The 23397-nt window shown below is 33.8% G+C and overlaps 2 protein-coding genes across 2 annotated transcripts; both read left to right on the forward strand.

Moving 5' to 3' along the window:
- The first annotated feature begins 1492 nt into the window (after window positions 1-1492).
- LOC144999830 (1,4-alpha-glucan-branching enzyme-like) lies at window positions 1493-7023 on the forward strand. Its single transcript, XM_078958993.1, has 5 exons — window positions 1493-2446; window positions 4417-4600; window positions 5014-5083; window positions 5178-5441; window positions 6173-7023. Exons 1-5 carry the CDS (start codon window positions 1511-1513, stop codon window positions 6948-6950), a joined length of 2232 nt encoding a protein of 743 aa, XP_078815119.1. The 5' UTR covers window positions 1493-1510; the 3' UTR covers window positions 6951-7023.
- An 8538-nt stretch (window positions 7024-15561) lies between these two features.
- LOC145009247 (uncharacterized) lies at window positions 15562-17973 on the forward strand. Its single transcript, XM_078967942.1, has 5 exons — window positions 15562-15610; window positions 15681-16188; window positions 16324-16448; window positions 16537-17141; window positions 17332-17973. The coding sequence occupies exons 1-5, from the start codon at window positions 15562-15564 to the stop codon at window positions 17962-17964; spliced, it is 1920 nt and encodes a 639-aa protein (XP_078824068.1). The 3' UTR covers window positions 17965-17973.
- Window positions 17974-23397: the final 5424 nt, after the last annotated feature.

Here is a 23397-nt window from a genome sequence, read left to right on the forward strand (position 1 = left end):
TATACGAGATATACCCACTATTACAATCTTATTTAATAACTGTGAGAGATAGAAAGATATTGTGAGGGAAGAGATAACTTACAACTTCTGATAGAGACGAGACGAGAGAGAAATTAAAACGGCAACAAGCATAGTTTCAAGATTAGTAATCTAGTGAACACTAGATGAGAGAAAGCTCACGAAGAAAGAAAGAAATATGGTGACCGGTGGAGAGGAAGCAGATAGAGCGCATGAAGAAAGGTCAAGAGATGAACTTTCCGATGACTGTGTTATTCTTTGGGTAGGTTTCAGAAATTCTTTTCTGACGGTACCAATTATTTTTTAGGGTTTACTGATTTATTTAAACTCAAAGCTTGAGTTAATTGTAAACTAGATACGATTATAGTTTTTTGTAGTGTTTAACATTTACATAGTTGAAAGAAGGATTGTTTTGTTTTGTTATGATTTTCCGATATATTTGTAATTTTGTTAATGAGTTATATTGTCTTCCAATTTGGTTGATAACTTTCCAAAAAAAAAAATAGTAACTTATCTATAGAATGTAAAGCTTAAAATCAAGGGGGCCGTTAGTCATTTTGATGAATTTTTATTGTTAAATAACCATATATGTACCTGTTCTAACCCTTAAAACCAGGAGGGCCATGGCCCCCTCTGGCCCTAAGAGCATCCGCCACTGGGAGAGAGGACGATATGGGAAGGTTAAGAGGGGGTAGGATAGTATTTTAATAAAAAGAAAAGGAAAATACAAAACAAGAGGGCGGATTTGTCAATTTAAGTAATTTTTTAAATGGACCTGACTCTCAACAAAATCAAAATTTTGGACGGTGTTAGTCCTAAACTTGTTGAACCAAAGTAGTAATTTTAACAAACCACGTGGATCATTTTTGCAGTTTTATCTTTTATTATTGATCACTTGATGATATGTTGACCAGAAAGCAACTAATGGAAATTCCTACGGGTTTAAATTAAATTATAGACTATCTAACCATTTTGGTTGAATGTGGTTTTATATAATGATTTTAGTAATATATGGGGAGAGAATGCGTTATAAGGTCACTACTACAAAACACCTGGGTCTGAAGTAACAATATACCGCATATCTACCGTTTAATTATCAAATCTCAAATCCTAAGCGGTATTATTCTGTTATAATTCTTCTCCAAAGACATCTCGTGTGTATATATATATATATATATATATATATATATATATATATATATATATATATATATATATATATATATATATATATATATATATATATATTATCATTTGTTTGATTCCCCGTATTGCATCTATTTTATGTCATGCGAAAGTAAAATAAACAAGAAATAGCATCATGTGCAGTAGTGGGAATTAAATCTTGAAGCACTTGATTCTACAGCGGTTTTTAAATTTATTAAACCATATGCAATAATAGTTAGGAAGTCTATACAAACTCAGTTCTCCATACATAGAACCACAAAGTTTCTTTTCCATAACCACACATAATCATAAATATACAAAAACAATGTCTTCTTCATGGAAAGAGCTAGTAAAATTCCGAATTCCTCTGGAAGAAATCAGAAAGGCAACAAACGAATTCAATCCCGAAAATCAAATCGGCAATGGTGGATTTGGTACTGTATACAAAGGTAAACTCTCACAGAAATGGTCAGAAGCTGATGTAGCCTTCAAATGTCTTGATCCGCAGTGTTATCAAGGAAGCCACGAGTTCTATAATGAAGTCATGATAGTTTCAAAGTTCAAAGATCCTAACATCATTTCTTTCATTGGTTACTGCAATGAAGACAGCAAGATGATTATAGTTTATGAATACGCTAACCAAGGAAGCCTTGATTCTCATCTCGCACGCCCAGATTTGAAGCGTAGCTTAACATGGGAAAAACGGCTAAAGATTTGCTTAGGGGCAGCAACCGGACTCATGAACCTTCACGCGCACTCTAATCTTGAGAATCAAGAAATTGTAATTCATAGAGATGTGAAGAGTGCAAATATATTGTTAGATGAAGATTTGAATGCCAAAATTTGTGATTTTGGTTTGTCAAAATTTGGTCCAAAAGATTCTACACATACCCAAATGTTTACAAGGCCAGCTGGTACAAATTTTTACATAGATCCTTATTACAACGCAACTCATCGGCTCTCGGGAAAAGCAGATGTATACTCATTTGGAGTGGTTTTGTTTGAAATGTTGAGAGGGACTTTGGCTTATCTTGCATTGCCAATTGAAGATGATAAGAATGAATATCTAATTGGTCAAGTGTGGAGACTCTATGACAAACATCCGAAGAAGTTAATTGATCCCTTTTTAAGCAGTGGCATTGATGAGAAGTCTTTTGAAAAATTCAAAGAAGTTGCATTTGATTGCATTCAGGTTGATGCTGGAAATCGCCCTTCGATGAGTATGGTCATGCAGAAGCTTCAGTTAGCCGTGAAATTTCATGTGAGTCTTTTCATCTAATAATTTTAAGGAAATCTACTTTCACAAGCAAGAATAAAAAATCTCCATGGATAAAATATATAATATGATAAACTAAGAAATCATTCATATCAACTGAGTTTTCTTCAGAAATTTGAATGTCATATCACTTTAATTATTATTCCTTTGTGTTACCCCGTATTATTTTACAGAAATACTAGCCAAAAAATTGTTTGTTAGAGTCATGAATTTCGTTTGTACACCATGGAAATATACTCTAATTGTAAAAATTTCAACCACTTTACTGTATACTTATAAATCTATGCAACTCAAGTTACAACACTGGTCGTTGGGGAGAAATGATAATACGTGATTCTGTCTTTTGATAGTTTCGTTTGTATCTATTCCCCACACATATGATATCGATATGTAGATGGTTACACATAATTACTTTTTACTTAAATTCTAATCTAGCCAAATTTTCTGATAACTTCTCTATTTTTAGCCAAAATTTAGGACATAGCCCAAAATAGCCATCAAAACTGTACGTTATTGAAATGGTCTACTGTTTTGCTTAATTGGTGTGTGGTTTCGGTTATAATACTTAAGGATTTTTTTTTTCCATAATTTACTATATATGAGTATATATGAAACCGTAGACAATTTTATGGTCTATGGTTTCCTCTAAATTGTATACTGTTTCCCAAACCGTAGACCTTAAAATGGTCTACTGTTTCGCCAAAAAAACTACATTTTTATTTTTTTTATTTTTTATTTTTTTTATTTTTAATTTGGGAGGGGGGTATTTGACTATTATTTGTAACAAAAAGAACAGCATTAATTGCATTTATGATACATTGTATACAGGCTACAAATAAAAAAAAATTACTAAAACTATAGGTATATAAGAAACCTACAGTGTACAAATAATTAATGCACGTTTTGTGCATTGAATGCTTGTACACCGTAGGTTTTGTAAAAACCTAGAGTTTTATTTTTATTTTTATTTTTTTTTATCCAAAAAAAAAAACACATCTACTAAATCTCCTACTAAATAAGAAAAACAAAAAATAAAGTTCAAGATTTAGTGACATTTGGTAGTTCTATGAAGGGTCCATTGAGAGAGAATTTCAAACCATAAATACACACAAAATGAGCACAATTGAAAATTACAACTTTATATATTGTGGGCCAACGGGTCACGAAAGAGTAGACGACCTAGCAAACACTAGCATGTTGCCCCTAAAGAGTTGTCAACCGAGAGTTGACCATAGTCAATGTAGTGTTGACCTTAGACTAACTTAATGAGCTATGGTTTTAAAGGCTAATTTCGGATAAATACTAATTTTTGGCTAAAAGCTAATAAGTAATTAAGGATTTTGACTACTTTTGTAATTATCTCATCTTTTTTATCTCTTGGCTGTCAATGCTTTTTAAACAGTGTCTAATCTAATAGTCGATCGTGATTAGAGCATCCACAGCAACCCAAATTGTGTATTGTATCTTTAACAATAGGAAAGCTTTTCCAATTTATTTTTTATTGAATGTTTGTAGATGTTTAAGTATAATTGGTTGAAAAATAAGATGACTCATTGAATCGTTAAAAAGCTAATGTCTAGAGCTGTTAATTAACAACGATCAAAAAAGCTTGAGTTTGAAAAAGTTTGTCCAACAACTTTTTCAAATTTCAATAGCTTTTTGGATTAAAAAAGGTTATGAAAAGCTCCTATTGTCGATGTTCTTAATCGGGTTTCCTTTAGAACCACAGTGTGTGTGTAGGGCTGTGTTTCTGCATGTGAAAATAGCAGAGATGTATTGTTCTTTGCGTGTGCTTCTTATAGCTGATAGGATTTATAACATGATTCAACAGTAAAGATTCATTAACGGTATAGTATTGTTTTCATTTGCCCAATTTAATCATTAAATCTTGCTGACCCATTAACTAAGCCTGGTGCATTTTTTATTTATTTATTTATTTTTTTAAATTTTCTCAGAAGGAGAAGAAGAAGAATTCTGCCGTTGTGACTACTGAAGCAGTGGTGAAATCCCTACAAATCCACAAATTATACTCTGAGTTACGACCTTATGAAGATCAAATAGAATATAGAATGAACACATTTTTCAAACAGAAGATGCTCATTGAAGAGCATGAATGCCATCTTGAAGAATTTGCACAAGGTAATAATATGAAATTCGAAGCTCATCATGTGCTTGAGCAACTTGCCATGTAGTTTACTAGAAGTTATTTTATCCTAGTAAAATCTCTAAACTACCTTAATCTAACCAAAATAGGAGGAATCTACCATTAATTAGTGTTTCATTTGTTTCATATCATCTTTCGCATTTACCTCTCACCTCATCTGTTGCCCACAAAATGAATATATGAACACAGAAGGTACATAGAATTATCATGTAACAAAATCAAAAGTATCATGTACCAATTCAATATGAACATAGAAAGAACACTACTTAGTGACCAATTCATCACAAAATTAGAAAAATATATATCTTTGCAAAAATGTTGTTTCCTGGATTGATACCACTGGCTAATGATATATATTACGTCTTTCTACAATCACTATATACCTTAGGCTATTTGAAATTTGGGCTTAATAGAGAAGAAGGGAGCATTGTCTATCGTGAATGGGCACCAGCTGCAGCGTATGTTGATCACCTAATATTTCCATACATTATCTTTTGTTGAAGTTCGTTTGTTCAGATTTCTGATTAGGGTTTTTGCTTTATACGTGATCAGGGAGGCATATCTGTTTGGAGATTTTAATGGGTGGAATAGATGGAGCCACAAGATGGAAAGACATATGTTTGGAGTATGGAGCATCAAAATTCCTGATGTCAATGGGGTTTCAGTCATTCCTCATAATACAAAGGTTAAATTCACATTCAAGCACCATCAGAACGGAGGTTGGATTGACCGGGTGCCAGCTTGGATTAACTTCACAAAACCTGCTTCCACTTCTGGTTTGGACGGCGTTTACAGGGACCCACAGGACCCAGGAAGGTATATGAGTATGAGACCATAGATTTTAAAATATGATTAATACACAAAACAATACACTTTTTGATTTGATATGAGATGTTTTAGGGTGTCCATAATTCATAGAGTAAATTACATGAGTGGTCCCTATAGTTTGGGATAATTTGTACGTTTTCTTTCTAACTTATTTTTTTAAATCGGAAGGTCCATACTATTTATTTTTGTGACGCGTTTGGTCACTACTGTTTGTGTTTATTATGCAATTGGTCTCTGTCTTACCTAAAAACACTATTATTTAAATAGGGAAAAATAGTGAGGTAGATAAGGTAAGATGAGGGGGTGGGGTTGATGTGTTTATTTAGATAAATTAAAAAAATCAAGGGAAAAATTGTCCTTTTAGCTAAGATAGGGACCAAACGCATTACAAAAACAAACAGTACAGACCTTCCGAGTTAAAAAAAGAAGTTAGACACCACACTCGCTAATTACCCTAAGTCATAGGGACCAATCGTGTAATTTACTCTAATGACTTTGAACTCATCTAATTAACTTTTTTAATTAATATTGAATGGTTAACAAATAAACAATTACTTTTAAGTATGTTTCATTGAACTTTTGTATAGTATGGAGCAAAAGTTATGTAGAGATAAAAATAATAAAGTTGTATAAAAATAAAACTATGATGTCCATAAACTCTATAAAACTGAATGCAATTTTTAGACCTCGGTTTATGTAATTGGTAATCTTCCATGTAGGTATGAATTTGAAAACAGTCGTCCATCAAAACCCAACGCAAGCCACATATATACAGTTCATTTTGGGATGAGTAGTAGTTTAGAACCAGGAGTGAAGTCATACCGAGAACCCAGAGTGAAGTCATACAGAGAATTTGCAGACAATATTTTACCTCGGGTTAAGGATAACAAATATAACACCATCCTAATGAAGGGGGTAATGGAGCATTCTCATTACGGATCATTCGGCTACTATGTTACCAACTTTTTCGCTGTGAGTAGTATCTCAGGAACACCAGAAGACATAAAATACTTAATAGATAAAGCACATGGATTTGGTTTACGTGTTTTGATGGATGTTGTTCATAGCCATGTAAGTTCGGATGATGTATACGGGCTCTTCGGATTTCATGTTGGCCAAGCCACACAGGACTCTTACTTCCAGAATTCATGCCATGATGATCGTAGGTTTTTCAATTATTCGAATTGGGAGGTTCTTCGTTTCCTTTTATCTAACCTGAGGTGGTGGCTTGAGGAGTTCATGTTTGATGGGTTTCGCTTCCATGGGATAACCTCCATGTTATATCAGCACCATGGAATTGAGTTTGCATTTACGGGGAAGTACAATGAGTACTTTGGTGATTCGATAAATGTTGATGCTATAGTTTATATAATGCTTGCAAATTTTTTGATTCATAAGCTATTGCCTGCTGCCATTGTGATTGCGGGTGATGTTTCGGGAATGCCTGGTCTTTGTGTTCCCGTGGAGGAGGGTGGGATCGGGTTTGATTTTGGGTAGTTATGACCATTTCCAATGAATGGTTGACTCAAGGTATTGATTTTCATATAGTAATTCTTGTTAATAGTTGTAAGAGGTGTGATTAAGTTTCTGATTTGATCCATTCACAAAAATTTGGGTGATTGCCCTATCGAATATAGATTTTATATTTGGTTGCTTTTTCTCTTTTTCCATAAGAGTGATTTAGGATTGATTAAATTTTTATAAAAGTTCTAACAATTAACTATATTTTTAGGATCTTTTATGAAAGGCATCCTCTATCTATTAATTTTCCATAAACGCAATCAAAAAATTATTGACCTTTCTTAAATATGTAGAAAATCCATTTAAGATTTATCAAGTTTTCTAAAACACCAATGTTTGGAAAAAACCAGTTTGAACTGGGAACCAGAGACGAGAGCAGTTCAATAATGACTGGTTTTATGTCAATTTCTAATTCAGATCTGGACGGTTTCTTCAAAAACTGGTTTCTAGTGTGATAAAACCGGCAAAAACTGTTTGAACCGGTTGATTGGACTTGGATAGTTGAATTTCACATAGCCTGCTAAAAACATAATCAAGACAAAATGGAAAAAATGATCCAAAATTATGTGGTTTTGATTCAAAAAAGTTTGGTGATACATCAATGGTCCAATTTTGAATAACTTGTGTGGTTTTGATCTATACTCAACCCGAAATCACAGATATACCCTTAAAATATATTTAAAAAAAAATTTTCTTATTTTTTTTAAGAATAACCTAATTAATCCCTACAAGTCAAACCCAATCCAATCCCCTCGCCCCATCCAAGACCCAAAACTTTACACCACCGCCACCTCTGATGTATGGTTTTCACATGCTCGCTCCTACTTCGATTTACCACGGGATTACCAAGACCCCCCCCCCCCACCCACCACCACCATCACCCTGCCGCTCCCTAGTCCTTTATTTTGATCATGGCTCCGTATTGATATCAGAAGAGGAAATACGGTGATGAAATAGATGGGAGATAAGGGGTGAAGTCAACGTTGAGTTTGCAAGGGAAAGACAATAGCTTTTGCAGTATGGACAAATGAATTCAAATTCTAATGGGCCTCATATGGCAGTAGGTCCATGTAATCGAGTTCATTTAGATGAGGCGAGGGCGCCCAAGTATATGAGATCTAAAGGGGTTGAGATCTGAAGGGGGTATCAGAATTTGCAGGTTAGGCATAATGAGATTGATATAACAAAGTTTAAAACTGCATTTTGAATTCTATTAAGATGATAAAAGAGAATTAAAATTATAAGAAGAAATACTTAGCAGGTGCTAAACAACGTTCTCTTTAATGTCTTGCATGCGATAGGTTTGATAAGGTTTTAATCTTTAATCTAGTATTTTAGTTACCGATTTCTTCTATTATGTTTTATGAAGGATTGTTTCTACATGCTATTCTTCTTCTATTATGTTTTATCGAGAGGTGAAGGAGATGGCGGTGGTAGATCCTATTTTCATACATGAGATGGATTGGTGTTGGATTCACATCAAATTCATAAATAGATAGTATAACGGTTTTTTCTACATTCCACTTCAGATCTTCACAAAGGAGTATAAGCTCTCAATAAATGAGATCGAGGTGGTGGCGATCTTGATATCAGTAAGTCGACGCAAGTGACGGTTGCGTCGGTGATGAAAGTGAAGCTGGTGAAATTAATTGGAGGGTAGTTACTGGTGGTAGGGAATGATAAGGAGAAGAAGGCGGGTCTTTATTGTCTATGCACCTATGTTGGTTGTGGCTTGGGGAGGAAGAACAAAATAGAGAGAAACAAGAGAGATGGAAGTGTGTGGGCCCTTAGTTTTTTCTTAATTAAAATCATTAAAGTAACTTAATAGAATAAAAAAAAGTAAATATAAGGGCATAATAATCTTTTCAATATGATAGAGACCAAAAACATAAAAAAAAAAAAAAAAAAAAAAATCTGAAATTGGACCACTAATATACTATCAAAACTTTTTGGATCAAAATCATATAATTTTGACAACCATAGACCATCTTTGCAATTTTGTCAATAACCAATTACCAAAGAAAATTGACTCACGTTATCCGTGATATATAAAACTCGAAAGTTGATGCACACCAATACTAGATGTTGATCAATGGTCGAACCACTTGAACTAAAAACCGGTCATCGGGCAGCTTCAACTGAGAAACCAGTTTTTAAAACATTGTAGAAAACTGTTATCGAAATTTTGATACTTTTTTGTAGAATTTAATTGTATGAAATGAATTTCACCAGAAAAAGTCTTAATCCCTTCTCGAATTTTAAACGGTATTTTGTATTTTTAAACTTTAGGTTATCATTTTCATAGTTTTATAGTGTTATACGACCACTCCTCAAGGGCCACTATGGTATATACTGAAAATTTTAATCATTCACATTACATGTTTCACTTTACTGACTTGTATGATAGCTGCAAGGGTGTTATATATGTATATATAAAATTTATTATTTTTAAATGGAAGGGTATTACATATTTATGTTGAATCATTTTTTTAAATAGAAGTATAAAATAGATCAAATATAAGAATGAATAAAATAATAAAATGATTATTATTATTTTATTATCATGTTTGATTGGTTTTTTTTGAATAATATGAATAATTATTTCGGTAGGTTGATAAAAGGAAAATCTTAAAAAATGATTCATGTGGTTTTAAAAAAAAAATCGAATTGTCTTTAATTTTTTAGGTTATCAAGATGGTCCTATGATTTAAAAACAATTAATAGATGGCCCCTCACGCCTATAAAAGACATTTATTTTCTTTTTAATTTATTTTAGATTTTCTTTAATCAAAATTTAATTTATAACAAAAATAAGAATATAAGATGGATTCCACCCTACTTACATCTCTCTCTCTCTCTCTCTCTCTCTCTCTCTCTCTCTCTCATAGAACAAATAGCTTGACGTAGCATTTCAGTTCAATCCATTGGAATTTTTGATCTATTTACAATCAGAGATTCAAGAATTTTTTCAAGCACTCTTCGATTCAACGGTGTTGATTTTTCATTTATTTCTTCATCAATAGTTGAACTTGTTACTTGAATTCATCACCTAGATTATATCACAATTTCATTTTCTGCAAGCTCCGTGTAAGTTCTAAGATTTTGACATTTTAAATTGGATTGAGTTAACGGGTAATTCAGTCGAATTTAAATGAACATCGTCATCGTTAGTTGAAATTTTCGTACTAATTTCAGTGTTGTATGATAATTTTTTTTTCCTAGTTAGTCTAGCAAATTTCGTTATGTTACTGTGATTAATATCTAGAATTCGTTTTTTGAAATTGTAAACTTTTGTCTTCGGCTTTATCTTCGGCCTTTTGGCTTAACCTTTTATGGTTTAGTGGAGTGTGATCGGATATGTAACTTTGTGTCAATCAATTTTAATGATTGTTTGAGTTTAGTATAACTGAAGTACTATCATTTTTTATTCAATTTTGCTGTATTTGTTTTCATATTTTAAAGTTAATGAGGTTGAATCATTAGTCGTAATTATTTTTAATCTATTTTTCTTACATTGCTAAAGTAAAAAGGATTGAATCCCCAATTCTGTTACAATGGTTCTTCTAATTATTCCTTTTTAATGAGAGAGAGAGAGAGAGAGAGAGAGAGAGAGAGAGAGAGAGAGAGAGAGAGAGAGAGAGAGAGAGATGATAAATGATAAGTGGGGGTGGCTGGGCTCTATCTTTTCTTTTCTTTTTTTTTTTTTTTCAATTAAAATTTCATTAAAGAAAATTTAAAATAAATTAAAAGTGTATAAATGTCTTTTTATATTCGTGAAAGACAATCCATTAAAAGTTTATAAACCATAAGGGGCAATCTTGAAAAAGTTAAGGATCCGACTTCAATTTTAGAAACCATATGGAGTATTTTTGAAGATTATCCTTAATAAAATGAAGAAAATAAGTTTAATTTAGTTAGAAGCAACAAAGGTAACTCAAACACGAGAGACGTTTACCTTATATTTTTTTAGAAAAATTAAATATATATTATATTACGTTCGTTCCTATAAATCATGATACCCAATTAAATGATGACATTTGTTACATTTAATAAACTAAAATATCATTAAATGAACATTAAATATTACACATGTCATTATTTAATTAGGTAAGAGGATTTGTAGGAAAAAAGTAGGAGAATATTTAATATCTCTTTTTTTTTTTTTTAATAATATTATCTTCTTAAAAGTTGGATTTTATATCATAGTACACAATTATTAAAAAACAAAAACCTTAATGGCAATTTTACTAATAAATATTAACAACAAATTATATAAAATTGTTGGTTTTTATATTAAACGTTTAGATTTATATTTTATAGATCATCTATCTCTCCAAGCTTTCCATCCACATGTAGTGCATTTTTCTTGATCATGGATAATATACCACCATTGAAGCCACGATGTTTTGGCTAGTCCTCTGCTTTAATCATCCCATTTGTTCATTAAATAATCTTTTGTGAAACCTTTTTCATATACGAGATGTAACCATTTGATGAGACAAGAAAGATGTTACACAATGCATTGCCAACAAATTGATATTGGTAAGCTGTTAAAAATACTCTAAATATGGGGGTAATGCACATGCATCAGAGAAGAAACACACGATATGTTTGAAAAGTATGTTGCTATTACTTAAAAGTTCTAATGAAGAACACAAGGCATTCATAGGCTGGATGTGTCATGTTAGAGTGTCCAGATATGGGACACGTGCAACGACCAAGGAGATACGTGGAGAACATAGGTGAAGTGTGGCAAGGCCTCGATAACACACATGGACACAACGCATCCTTGGTTACGACACGACGCGTTCCCCGGAACATCCTTTATATATATATATATATATATATATATATATATATATATATATATATATATATATATATATATATATATATATATATATATATGTGTGTGTGTGTGTGTGTGCGCGCGCGCGCGCGCGCGCGCGTGTGTGTGTTTGTGTTCAAATAAAAACACTAAATAATATGAAAACATAAAAACACTATGTTTATATTATTATTTTGCAATGAATATTATATATGAATATTATTCAAGTATTTTTAATGTGAATATTAACGTTTTATTACTCGTATGTTCCTTAAAATGTTCTTAGTCTATTATAAATTTTGTGTATGTTTGTTATTGTAGTAAATTCTAATATTAGTTTTAACGTGTGATTATTTATTTATTCATTTATGAATGGGTGCGGTTAATAAAACACCCCTTAGATACCTTATAATTATTTTTATAGAAAATCAACCTATAATTAATTACTTTATTCAACTTTTTCGGAAAACAATACAATTTGAACCAATAAAAATATTTCAAACATTAATTAGGGTTGTCTAAATGGTAAAAAATAGAGTGTCTTTTTAGCCAACCACAAAACAAATGATGTAGAATTGGCGACCATTTAGGTATGATTTTTATGGGTTGAATAGAAAGTGGACACCAACATTATTTATTAGACAAAATTGCAAAAATGGTCCCTGTGGTATGCAAAATTTTGGGGTTTTAGTCCAAACAGTAACTTTTTTGGTTTCGTAGTCCTTTTGGAGTGGTTTGTATGTGAAAATGATCCCTCCAAAAACTGAAATGATTATAATACCCTTGGGGTATTTATTTTTCATTTTTCTTTCATTATTCTTAAATTTTAATATTTATTTATTTATTTTAACAATTAAAAAAATAAAAAGGGCCCCCCCTCTCTCTCTCTCTATCTCTCTCTCTCTTTCTCTCTCTCTCTCTCTCTCTCTCTCTCTCTCTCTTCCTTATGATCCATCACCCATTCGTCTCCTTCCCCTGTCAAAGAACTAGAATCACCGGTGATGTTTTCCCGGTTCCCCACTGCCGCCACCTCCATATCCCCTTCCCTTCCGCCTTCCGCCTTCTGCCGAGAAACACCACCAGAAGCACCCTCTCCGGCTATTGCTACCCTTCTCAACCCCCACAACCCCGATTGAAGGCTTGAACCGCCAGAAAAATCGACTCCTTCATGCTTCATAACGAATCAGGAAAAGAAGAAAGAAAGAAGATGTTGCTTGCGATCCCTTTCGAAGACCCATTCCATTTCGTTTGACTGACAGACCAAACACAACCACAATAAGTCTTGATTTTCACCCTTATTGCTTGATTGAACTCCTCAGGACCACCGACAGTCGCTATTGGTTGGATTCCCGATCAATCCTCTTTTCCTTCCTATGTTGTAGATGACACACACTCCAGAGTAGCAGAAACGGTGATCGATTTCGCCGTCATTAATGGTGAGAGGGTTTGTTTTTGTCCTGTAACACAAGCGATGAAAGAGGGGGGTTCTTCACCTTCGTGGGTTAGTTGAACAATCGAAGGTGATGACTTGAACAGGGCAACGGTGGTGGTGAGGGGCTGAAGATGGTGGTGGCAATAAGGCTGCTCCGGTGCTCTTCTATGCTTCATTTCTTTTTTGTTGTCTGCTGTGGATGTAGGGTAGCACTCGAAGTGATCGTAGGGTGTTTGGGGTGATTAATCAACAGGAAAGAAAATGGGGAGGAAGGGAGCTGCAGAGGTGGTGGCAGTTTGTCTTATGGTGGCGATTTGCAATGGAGTGGAGGAGGAAGAGATCCCACCGTCTGATGTGGTAAGGGAGGTTGCTCCGACAAGTCCCTCGTCATTCTTCTTTCTGTTCCGGTGGCACACCCATAGAAGGGAAGCAACAACATCAAAAGGGGGTGTTTGGGAGAGAGAGAGATAGAGAGAGAGAGATAGAGAGAGAGAGAGAGAGAAGTGGGCCCAAATTAGTTATTTATTTTCTTTTTTCTTTAAATTAAATAGAAAAAATATAAAAAAATATATCAGAAAGGGCATTTTAGTCTTTTCAGTTTTCCGAGGGACCAAAATTACAAGCAAACTAGCTCAAAAGGACCACCAATACAAAAAACCCGTGGTTTGGACCAAAACCCCAAAAATTTACATACCACAGGGACCATTTTTGCAATTTTGTCTATTTATTAATGTGAATAAAGATGATGATGCCAGGTTAGGAATGCTTGCTGATGTCATAAGCAGATAATAAAACTGAGTAACGTTCCCATGTCTTGTCCGTTAGCAAGAAAAGTAAACGAACTCGAAAGTCAATTGCTGAATGTGAAGACTATCTAAAAAAGTTTAATTATTCAAACGTTGACAGTTCATTTATGTTTTCCCACTAACTTGACAGCTTTCTAATTATATACCTAACATTATATTTCTATTTCAGATCTATTGAGATGGACTTTATTGTTTATAAGCGTTGACTATGAGTTACAGACTTAGTCCATCAAGTTCTGCATATATAAATCCATGTCTTCAACTCCTCATTCCTACTGTGCATTAATTCAGAGACATTCACAAGGAAGCTGTAAGTGCAAATTTCTCTTAATTATGATTTGAATTGATTTCAACCACACCAAGTGCTATCTTTATGGTTTCCATGTTGGCTTCTAATTACTAATATGTGATTATACAGGTGAAGTAATTAAGAATTCCCAATGAATCCCACAAGCACAACGGCCATAGGTGTTGCAACAACACGACCACAACCAACAAGAACAAAAACAATAATTCGGAACTTACCTATTCAAGATTTACTTGGTAAACTTTTAAATTGAGCATGATGCCATTGTGTGTTTACTTATCATGTTAATCATTTGAATATTGCTACACATTGATTGAGAGCAACCAAAATAGCAGGGTTTTTTTATGAGGCCTTTTCTTCATGGAAAATACTAAAATGAAAAAACTCATTATATCCCCATATGATTTTTTTTTTTAATATTTATGTGTTGCCTTTAAGTCGTCTGTTTATAATTGGTTTAAATCCTATGAGAACCACCATATTCATCGAAAAGGCTCACGGCTTGAACTTGTAAATTTATAAGTGTATTGAAAAAGCTTTTGTTTAATTTAAAATTTTCTCCAATAACTTTTTCAATTTTTAAAGATTTTTTGTTTTGAAAAAATTCTTTTAAACAATAACTACGTTACCCCATTAATCTAATACAAATCGGTTTAAGACCAAGACGGGTGCCTCCACTACACTCACTAAGAGGGTGTTTGGAGAAATTAACTTACAAATTATCAGCTTATGTGTGAAAAAAATAGTTTTTGCAAAAATGTTTAGATTAGAAATAAGCTATAAGCAATATAAGCTATAAGCAAGTGTGTGTGTGTGTTGGGGGGGGGGGGGGGGGTGGGGGGAAGTTTTTTAACATTAGCTTATTTAGCTTATCCCACCATAATGAGTTGATTTTTAATGTTTCCTATCCAAACATTTAAACTTAGCTTATAGCGGTGGGGATAACTGTTGGGACGGACGTAGGAATACATCATAGGTGTTGCCAATATATGAAAAATAGGTAAAAAAAAATTGAAAAATCGAAAATTTTTCCACTGCAGACAAAAAAGTTAGGGATTGTCTGTGTCACACTGGGAACCCTTTAAAACCGTCTCTGGATAACTATATGCAATAAGCTATAAACTCTCTCTTTTTTCCCTATCCAAACACCCTTTAACTCTTGATGACAAACACCCTTTATTAGTTTGGACCTTACAAGGCCGAAGATCGTAGAAATGATGTTTTTTTGGAGATTTCACACAAAACCTAAAAACAATGGGCTTAGTGTTCATGTGCTTGAAAAAAGATGACTAATTGTCAACTCTTAATTAACCTCTCTTTTGTTACTTAATAGGAAATAGAGGGCAATACCTCAGCATTTGCGTTCCTCTCTATAATGCATCAATCAAAGGTGATTGGGAAGCTGCTCAAGCCATCCTTGATAAACACCAAGATCTAGATTTGGTAGGATATGCTATAAGTGAAAACTATGATACTGCACTTCACATTGCAGCATCTGCCAAAAGTAGCAAATCAATAGAAAATTTTGTAGAAAATCTAGTGGACAATATGACAAAGGAACAGTTAGAACTCAAGAATGATAACGACAATACTGCATTTTGTTTAGCAGCAGCCGGTGGAAATGTCAAAACCGTTATGACTATGTTGGAAAAGAACGGGATCCTTGGGGATATCACTGGCAGTAATGGAATGATGCCACTCTATATGGTATCATTATTTGGAAAACATGAAATGGTGAATTATCTTTATAAAAATTCCAGGGAGATGCATGGAGATAGTTGGACAAATAAGAATCGTAGTTGGGTTCTACAGAAATGTGTGGAAGCTGATCAATATGGTATGTAGTTATTGCTCCTTTCTTGTTGTTCTATAAGAACCTCGGTGTTTCATGTGCTTCTGTTTTAAAAAACTTTTATGATATTTGTTGCGTTTGATGTAATACTTTCCCTGATTAAATGTTGAAACACATTATGTAGATATTGCATTGAAATAGTATCCCGATGGCCAGCACTTGCAAAAAGTGGGATTTTACTTGGAGTTTTGGCTCGAAAACCTGATGCATTTAGGGGGATAAAACCGCATTTTATCTGGAGAATCATATGTCCAAGTGAATATCTCTACTCTTATATTTTGCTTATCAACTCATTTTTATCCACCTATTTGATTTCATATTTGGTTATGGGTTTCAGTTTTGGCGTTGATTCATGTGAAGGTTGGGCCTTCTGAAAAAGAAACCGATGCCATGGAATTACTAAAAATTATTTGGTCAGAAATTGTGAAATTATCTAAAGATGAAATCAATAGTATTATTAGAGGTCCAGCTGACATACCAACAAATAGTGGAAAAGAAAAGGAAGATGTCGAGCAACTACTTGGGTCCATTTTGGAAAATGTTGCAAAGATGCCCAATAGAATTCATAACCTATGGAGTAGAAAGCCTATCGATCATGAACCAAAAAGTGTAAATCAAAAGTTTTCTTCCCGCGTACTATTTGTGGCTGCAGAGATGGGAAACACTGAATTTCTAGTGGAGCTCATTCGCCAATATCCAGATTTAATATGGAAGAAAAATGATAACGAACAAACTATATTTCATGTTGCTATATCACATCATCATGAGGGTATCTACAATCTTCTACATGAGATTGGCTCGATGAAAGATATGATAACACCTCTGAAGGACCTGAAAGGAAATAATATGTTACATTTAGTTGGGAAGTGTGCAAAGAAAAAGAGACTTCAAGTAATTTCAGGGGTTGCTTTGCAAATGCAACGAGAGTTGTTGTGGTTCAAGGTATTTCTTTCTCTCTAAGACATTAGCTCTCTCTTTACATCTCTGCACTTTCATCTTTCATACAACTAGAAGTTATTACTTAAGTTGCTTCTACTCTATCATCCAAGAATAGATAAAATTGTTTTAAAATAGAAAGTTTCAATGTGGACAAACCAAACAAAAGTGATTAACCTTTCTTTTGTGTACGTAGGAAGTAGAAGGTATGATTCCTCCTTCATATCGAGAAAGGAAGAACAATGATGGTCTAACACCACATGAACTGTTCAGCAAGGAGCACAAAGAGCTACTCGCTTCAGGTGAAAAGTGGATGAAAGAGACAGCTAGTCAAAGTATGGTGGTGGCAGCTCTTATAGCTACCATTGTTTTTGCAGCAGCATTTACGGTTCCTGGTGGTTATAATCAAAATAACGGTGTTCCTATGTTCTTTCAAAAAAGATCATTCATAGTATTTGTCATATCAGATGCCATTTCTTTGACATTCTCGTCCATTTCACTCCTAATATTTTTATCTATCCTCACATCTCGCTATGCTGAAGATGATTTCTTGGAATTATTACCCAAAAGGCTGATGAGAGGCCTAACAACACTCTTCTTTTCTATCGCAGCCATGATGGTCGCTTTTAGTGTTAGTTTTTTCGTCCTTTATCATAACAACTTGATATGGATACCTATTGTTATCAGTGCAATTGCTTCCATACCGCTCTTTTTATATGCTAGACTTCAGTATGATCTTCTGGGGGATGTTTATAACTCAACATATACTTCTAAGAATCTCTTCAAGCCAGAAAAGCTAAAGATTTACTATCAAAATCCAAAGCACTAATACCTAGTCGATTGGGTAATTGTAATATTCATTTCAAGATGTATGATTGCTATGTCTTAGTTTGTATCGGTTGAGAGTTTATATATGTGATATGTGGATGATTAATATTTTTATTGCCAATTGTTATGGATTTAGAATTTGCTAGCATCTAATCTTAAAATTTAATTTACTAAAGACATAAGCACTATTCAACTCATCTAACAAGTCATTTGTTCGTTGAAAGGGGAATTGATAACAAACTGTAATGTTATTCATAACTCGATTATCCATGCATATGTGTCAATCACATCATTTTTCAGAGTAAGTAGGGTTGGTACGAAGCACATACTAAGTCCCTCAAGAATATGACCTATAGCAAGCAGGTCGTCCACTTGCCTATACAATTATTCTTATTTCATTGGACTCATAAGGTAATAGGGTCGGTTAGGTAGTACAAGGCCAGGCACCAAGTCAATATGATGTTGAATATCAAAAAGGGTGGTAAATCTAAGGGCAATGAGATAAGAAACACATCAACAACTTTCTTAAGTAACGGTTGAACTATGTAGTTGGAACAACATAGCTACTTGTGGTAATTGGAGTACAAAATAAAAAAAAAATAAAAAATAAATAAAAAAAGACCAAACATGATGCCTCTATAGCGATATGAAAAGGAACCCGACACAACATAGTAGTTTGTGCTACAGACATGCCCACTCAAGGTTTAGTCGAAACTAGTACAATTTTCTTACCAAGAAACATGAAAGAATAAGTATTAGAACAACCAACATATATGAAAATTTAGTCATATTGCTAATGGATTTTGAACACATTACGATGAGTTCCATCCATATGAATGACATCATAGTATAAATCAGCACTCTAAGTTGAACCAATAGAGAAACTCATCAGGACATGTTTGCACATAGTACCATTAGTATATTTATTGATATTATAAGGCTTGGGACGAGTTTCCAAGATAAGCACCAATTTTGAAACCACAAATTCAAAAATCACATTCACCCAATTACATTCATAAATTATAATTTTGCATATTTTCCCAAAAATAGTGCAAGTTGACTAGAATAGATTGTGACGAAACCAATAGCGTCATTTTATCTATAAGACGGTCGAAAGTTCAGGCTTGCATGTCTTGCCAATTGTTTTTCTGCTTGAAAAGTTGTTGATGTGGTTTTGGAAATGTTAAGTGGTCAAAAATATTCAAAAAATTCTAATTGTAGGTAGAAGCCACCAATATAACGAGAAACTAGTTTAAGTGGTGAGTCGTTAATTAAGGTTAGTGCAAGCGAGGAATTGGTAGAAGTTGGTCGTGTAATCATCAACAGAATGGGGGACCTGATGGAGGTTTTACAAGTATTGGTATAGTTCTCACTGGAAGTTATAAGTTAAAAATGCAGCGTGAATATGTTTCTTGAATTTCTCCAAACTTGAACTCTTGGCCTTATCGATACAGATATTGTTTTAATTGTTTCCACCAAGCTTGTGCATAGCTATGTAGATAGATGGCGACTTACAGAACATAACGATCATCTGGAACTTCTCTAAAATTGTGAATTTCTTTAACCTGTGATAAATAATATATGAACTCATCCCCCTTAAAACCACCATCAATCGCTAGAATAATGATCCTAAATCCTAGTTCCCAACACTGATGGTGTCATTCAGGAGGGTTCCAATGAAACCAATGATTTTCATCTATAACAGTGTCATCTTTTTGTGTCTGATGTAGTTTGTGCAGTTCGACTAGTCGTTGAGTTAGAAGTTCGATATGCTACCACAAATCAACATTAACCTTGCATAAATTAACAACATTCATGGATTTCTTATTGTGGACTTTCCTGGTCTGCGAGGTGGCATAACACATGATTGGATGGAATTTGATACTATTCTGATGTAGTATGTCTGTTAAAATATACAACTAATAATTCAAATCCTTGTTCATTCTTAGGGGATACCGAGTTTGATAATTAAAGATGAAAAAAAACCCCACTTCTTATTCTGACAAAAAACATGAACAATACGAACAATAAATCAAAGGATATCATATATTGTAAAACAAATGAAAATATCACTTATTCTCTTCAAATATGATGTGTCATTAACTCTTCCTTCTTGATTACCATAAAAGAGACTTTCCGACAGTGGATTTAGCACAAAAAAATGCATGTCCCACAAATAAATTTTAATGGATTTCCAAGAATATTTGTGGCAGATGATCAATTTTTTGAAAGATTATAGCCTGTATCTAAATTTCCAACAAATAGGGAAGCCTAACCATTATAAGAAAATCCTTTTCCAACAAACATACCACTCTTGGACAAAATAAACTTGTTTGACTCAAACACAAGCTAAAAATAAACCTAGTTCAAAAAATTGCGCTAGATTCTTACGAAGTTCTGGAACATACAAAACATCCCTAAGCTTCACCTCTTTCATCAATGTCATTTTCAGAACAACTTTGCCAACACCTTTGATATATGTGGTGGTTCCATTTTTCATGTAAATGTTTTTACCACTATAAACATCTGTATAGGTGTTGAAATTTATCTTTTCATGACAGACATGTTGTAACATGTCGATCCATGTATTTTCCTTTTATACCCTTAGTATGAAATTTATTTTCAAATTTGTCCCTTTCTCTCTTTAAGTGAAACACGTGGATTTGTTAAGTACGTTGGCCATACTCAATGCACGCTGGGCGTAGGTAGCTGAAACCCAAACCCTTATTTTTAGGTTTTCATCCTTATTTAAGCGTCATTATCCCATTGATACCCCTTCATTCATTAGTCCCCATTCCCCTTTTCATCCCTAACAAAACCTAATTCTTGCGTGAGCCTTTGTAAGCTTAAGAGTGCATTTGTGTTATTCTTGAAGTATGGAGAAGGAAAGGAAACCATCTTGGAAGCTTAAGGAACTTTAGATCTAGAAGTATTTCACCCTCAAGCATCAATTTGAGGTATAAAGTTTGCAACTTGATGAGTAATTGCTTAGATCTTGTTAGCTTGGAGCTTATGTTAATTTTGGTCCTATAAGCTTGGTGTTCATAAGTATAGTTTACTCTAACCCGTAAGGGCTATCCTTCCAGACATTTTTTTGGTGCTTAGGATAATATAAATGTGATCATGGTCACTTTCCTTTTTTCATGCATGATATATTAGGTCTTGTTTTGCGTATTAAGTTAGGCTTTAGTTGTTGGACCCTTTCTAGCCTTAGAAAGTCATGAAATTGGAAACTTTACGACTTAGAACATTATTTGGAACTAGAACTGAGTTATGGACAGATGGGTTTTAAGCATAACAACAATTCCTAAGTGTTCATGCAACCCTAATGCTTTGGATCTAAGTTTTCTCTAGTTGAACATGAAAACATTAAACACAAAAAAGAAACACAAGGTTATAAGTATTACAATCAGAATTCACATAATAGAGATTAAAGTTCATACCTTGATTGTTATGTTGTAATAACAATCTAAAAACGTTGCTTGAAAGAACTTTGATAGCAACCACCAGAAGTTTCGCGCCTCTAATGGCTCACAAACAAACTCAAGCATCAAAGGATTTATATATACAGAAAGAAAGAGAGAAGGGAAGAAAATTTTGTTGGTTTTTTGTATACTACAACTGATGGGTTTTGAGCATTCTAACACTTCCTAAGTGTACATGCAACCCTAATAACCTTGGATCTATGTTTGTCTAATTATCATGCAAAGTTGATTTCCAAGGTTATGATCCTATCTAGCATACATGGGGAACAATTTTAACTTGAATAAAAGATAGAACTACATACCTTGTTATTGATTTTGATCCTTGAAACCTTGTGAGCCTAGCACCCCAAGTGTGATGCCTCAAATGCTTCACAGAACACCAAATGCTATGGACTAAACTTGGAGAGAAAGTATGACACTCTAAAAATCCGCTCTAGCCCTCAAGTATGCATGCATATGTCATCGATTTTGGAAGAAACATGAACTTTATATAGCGTTGACACATCTAGGGTTACACCATGTAAACCCTAATGTGTCATGACTCTTCATTTCCATGACCCATGGGTTTATAACTCCCATGGAGCCTCCATGGAGCATCCAATGGGTTTAACTCAACTTGATTATCCATGGAGCCTCTTAGCCCACTATACAAGATATGGATGATTTACATAATTAACCCATATGTTTAATTAGTTATCTTTTGATCACTTAATTAATTCTAAATTAATTCATGATGAAACTAATTAAATAATATTATTAATATATTAGAACTTATAATATATTAATAACCACAAGTGTTATTTCTCTCATTTAGTCTATCCAATTGCATGGTGCCATGCAACCCAAATGCACCATGCCGGGTCGGGTCAAGTATTTACCAGAAATAGTTATGGACTTAGACAGCTTATCCAACAGTCTCCCACTTGGATAAGTCTAATAACTATCACTGCAATACTTCAGGAACCGATCAACAATCATAGCTTTTTTCAAGGTTTCTCGGAACTGAGAAGATGATGGTACACCATTTTAGATAAGGGATCATATAATCCTCTGTTCTAGATATCAGCCGGACAAATACATGGAACATGGTCTTACTTATTGTCCAGCAGTTTGTTTCCCGATTTCCGATTTGTTTGACAAAGAACTTAATTAAACACATCAACTTAGTTCAGACCGGGCCCAATACATAGGTCAAAACAAAATCATCGAGGGGCCCAGATATCAGCTTCTAATCCAAGAAGGAACAGATAAACTTCGACTCATATGCTTGTTCTACTACTTGTTAAATTACACTCAAACGCACGTTTTATAACATCGAGTTACCAATGCATTTTCTCACGATCAATGCATAACTAACTCATATATAACAAGTCATATCTCTAGGTTTGAAGACTTATATGATATTAACGTCTCACAATCACTCGAGATAAATTCCATGAAGTGATACCAGCGAGCGTGGGTTGAATCTAATACTCAGAACTTATGAGCACTCATGAGTGTTGAGGCCATGTCCAACATCTTAGACCTCTACAACCAACTCATGATAGTCTTTCTTCATATCTACTTCCAACATATGACTGAATGTGGATAATTTGAATAATATGTAAAACAACATAAATATTCTGGAAGTCAAAACATGCAAAAGAAATAATAGTAAACGATTGACAAAGGATAGCAACACTTTACTCATAAATAAACACACCTTTTATTTATCATCAAATGTCAATTACATTTTACAAATTTCAAAATTATCTAACTACTAAGACTAATATCATCCTTAAACCCTATGCTCCTAGCATGCTGGAGATGCGTAACCCTACACAGTCTCTTCGTGAGGGGATCTACCGGGTTCTCATCCGATGATACCCTCTTTGCCACGAGGAGTCCTTCTTCTATACGATGTCTGATGAAATGATATTTTCTGTCAATGTGTCTGGATCTCCCATGAT

The sequence above is a fragment of the Lactuca saligna genome, chromosome 1 (genome assembly GCF_052625555.1).
Source record: "Lactuca saligna cultivar CGN05327 chromosome 1, ASM5262555v1, whole genome shotgun sequence".
NCBI lineage: Eukaryota > Viridiplantae > Streptophyta > Magnoliopsida > Asterales > Asteraceae > Lactuca > Lactuca saligna.

Coding starts and splice junctions, on each gene's coding strand:
- LOC144999830 (XM_078958993.1), top strand. CDS start 1,511: ATGTCTTCTTCATGGAAAGAGCTAGTAAAATTCCGAATTCCTCTGGAA. Junction 5,084..5,177: donor GAATGGGCACCAGCTGCAGC/GTATGTTGATCA, acceptor ATACGTGATCAG/GGAGGCATATCTGTTTGGAG. Junction 5,442..6,172: donor GACCCACAGGACCCAGGAAG/GTATATGAGTAT, acceptor TCTTCCATGTAG/GTATGAATTTGAAAACAGTC.
- LOC145009247 (XM_078967942.1), top strand. CDS start 15,562: ATGATGTTTTTTTGGAGATTTCACACAAAACCTAAAAACAATGGGCTT. Junction 16,189..16,323: donor GAAGCTGATCAATATGGTAT/GTAGTTATTGCT, acceptor CACATTATGTAG/ATATTGCATTGAAATAGTAT. Junction 16,449..16,536: donor TTTTATCTGGAGAATCATAT/GTCCAAGTGAAT, acceptor TATGGGTTTCAG/TTTTGGCGTTGATTCATGTG.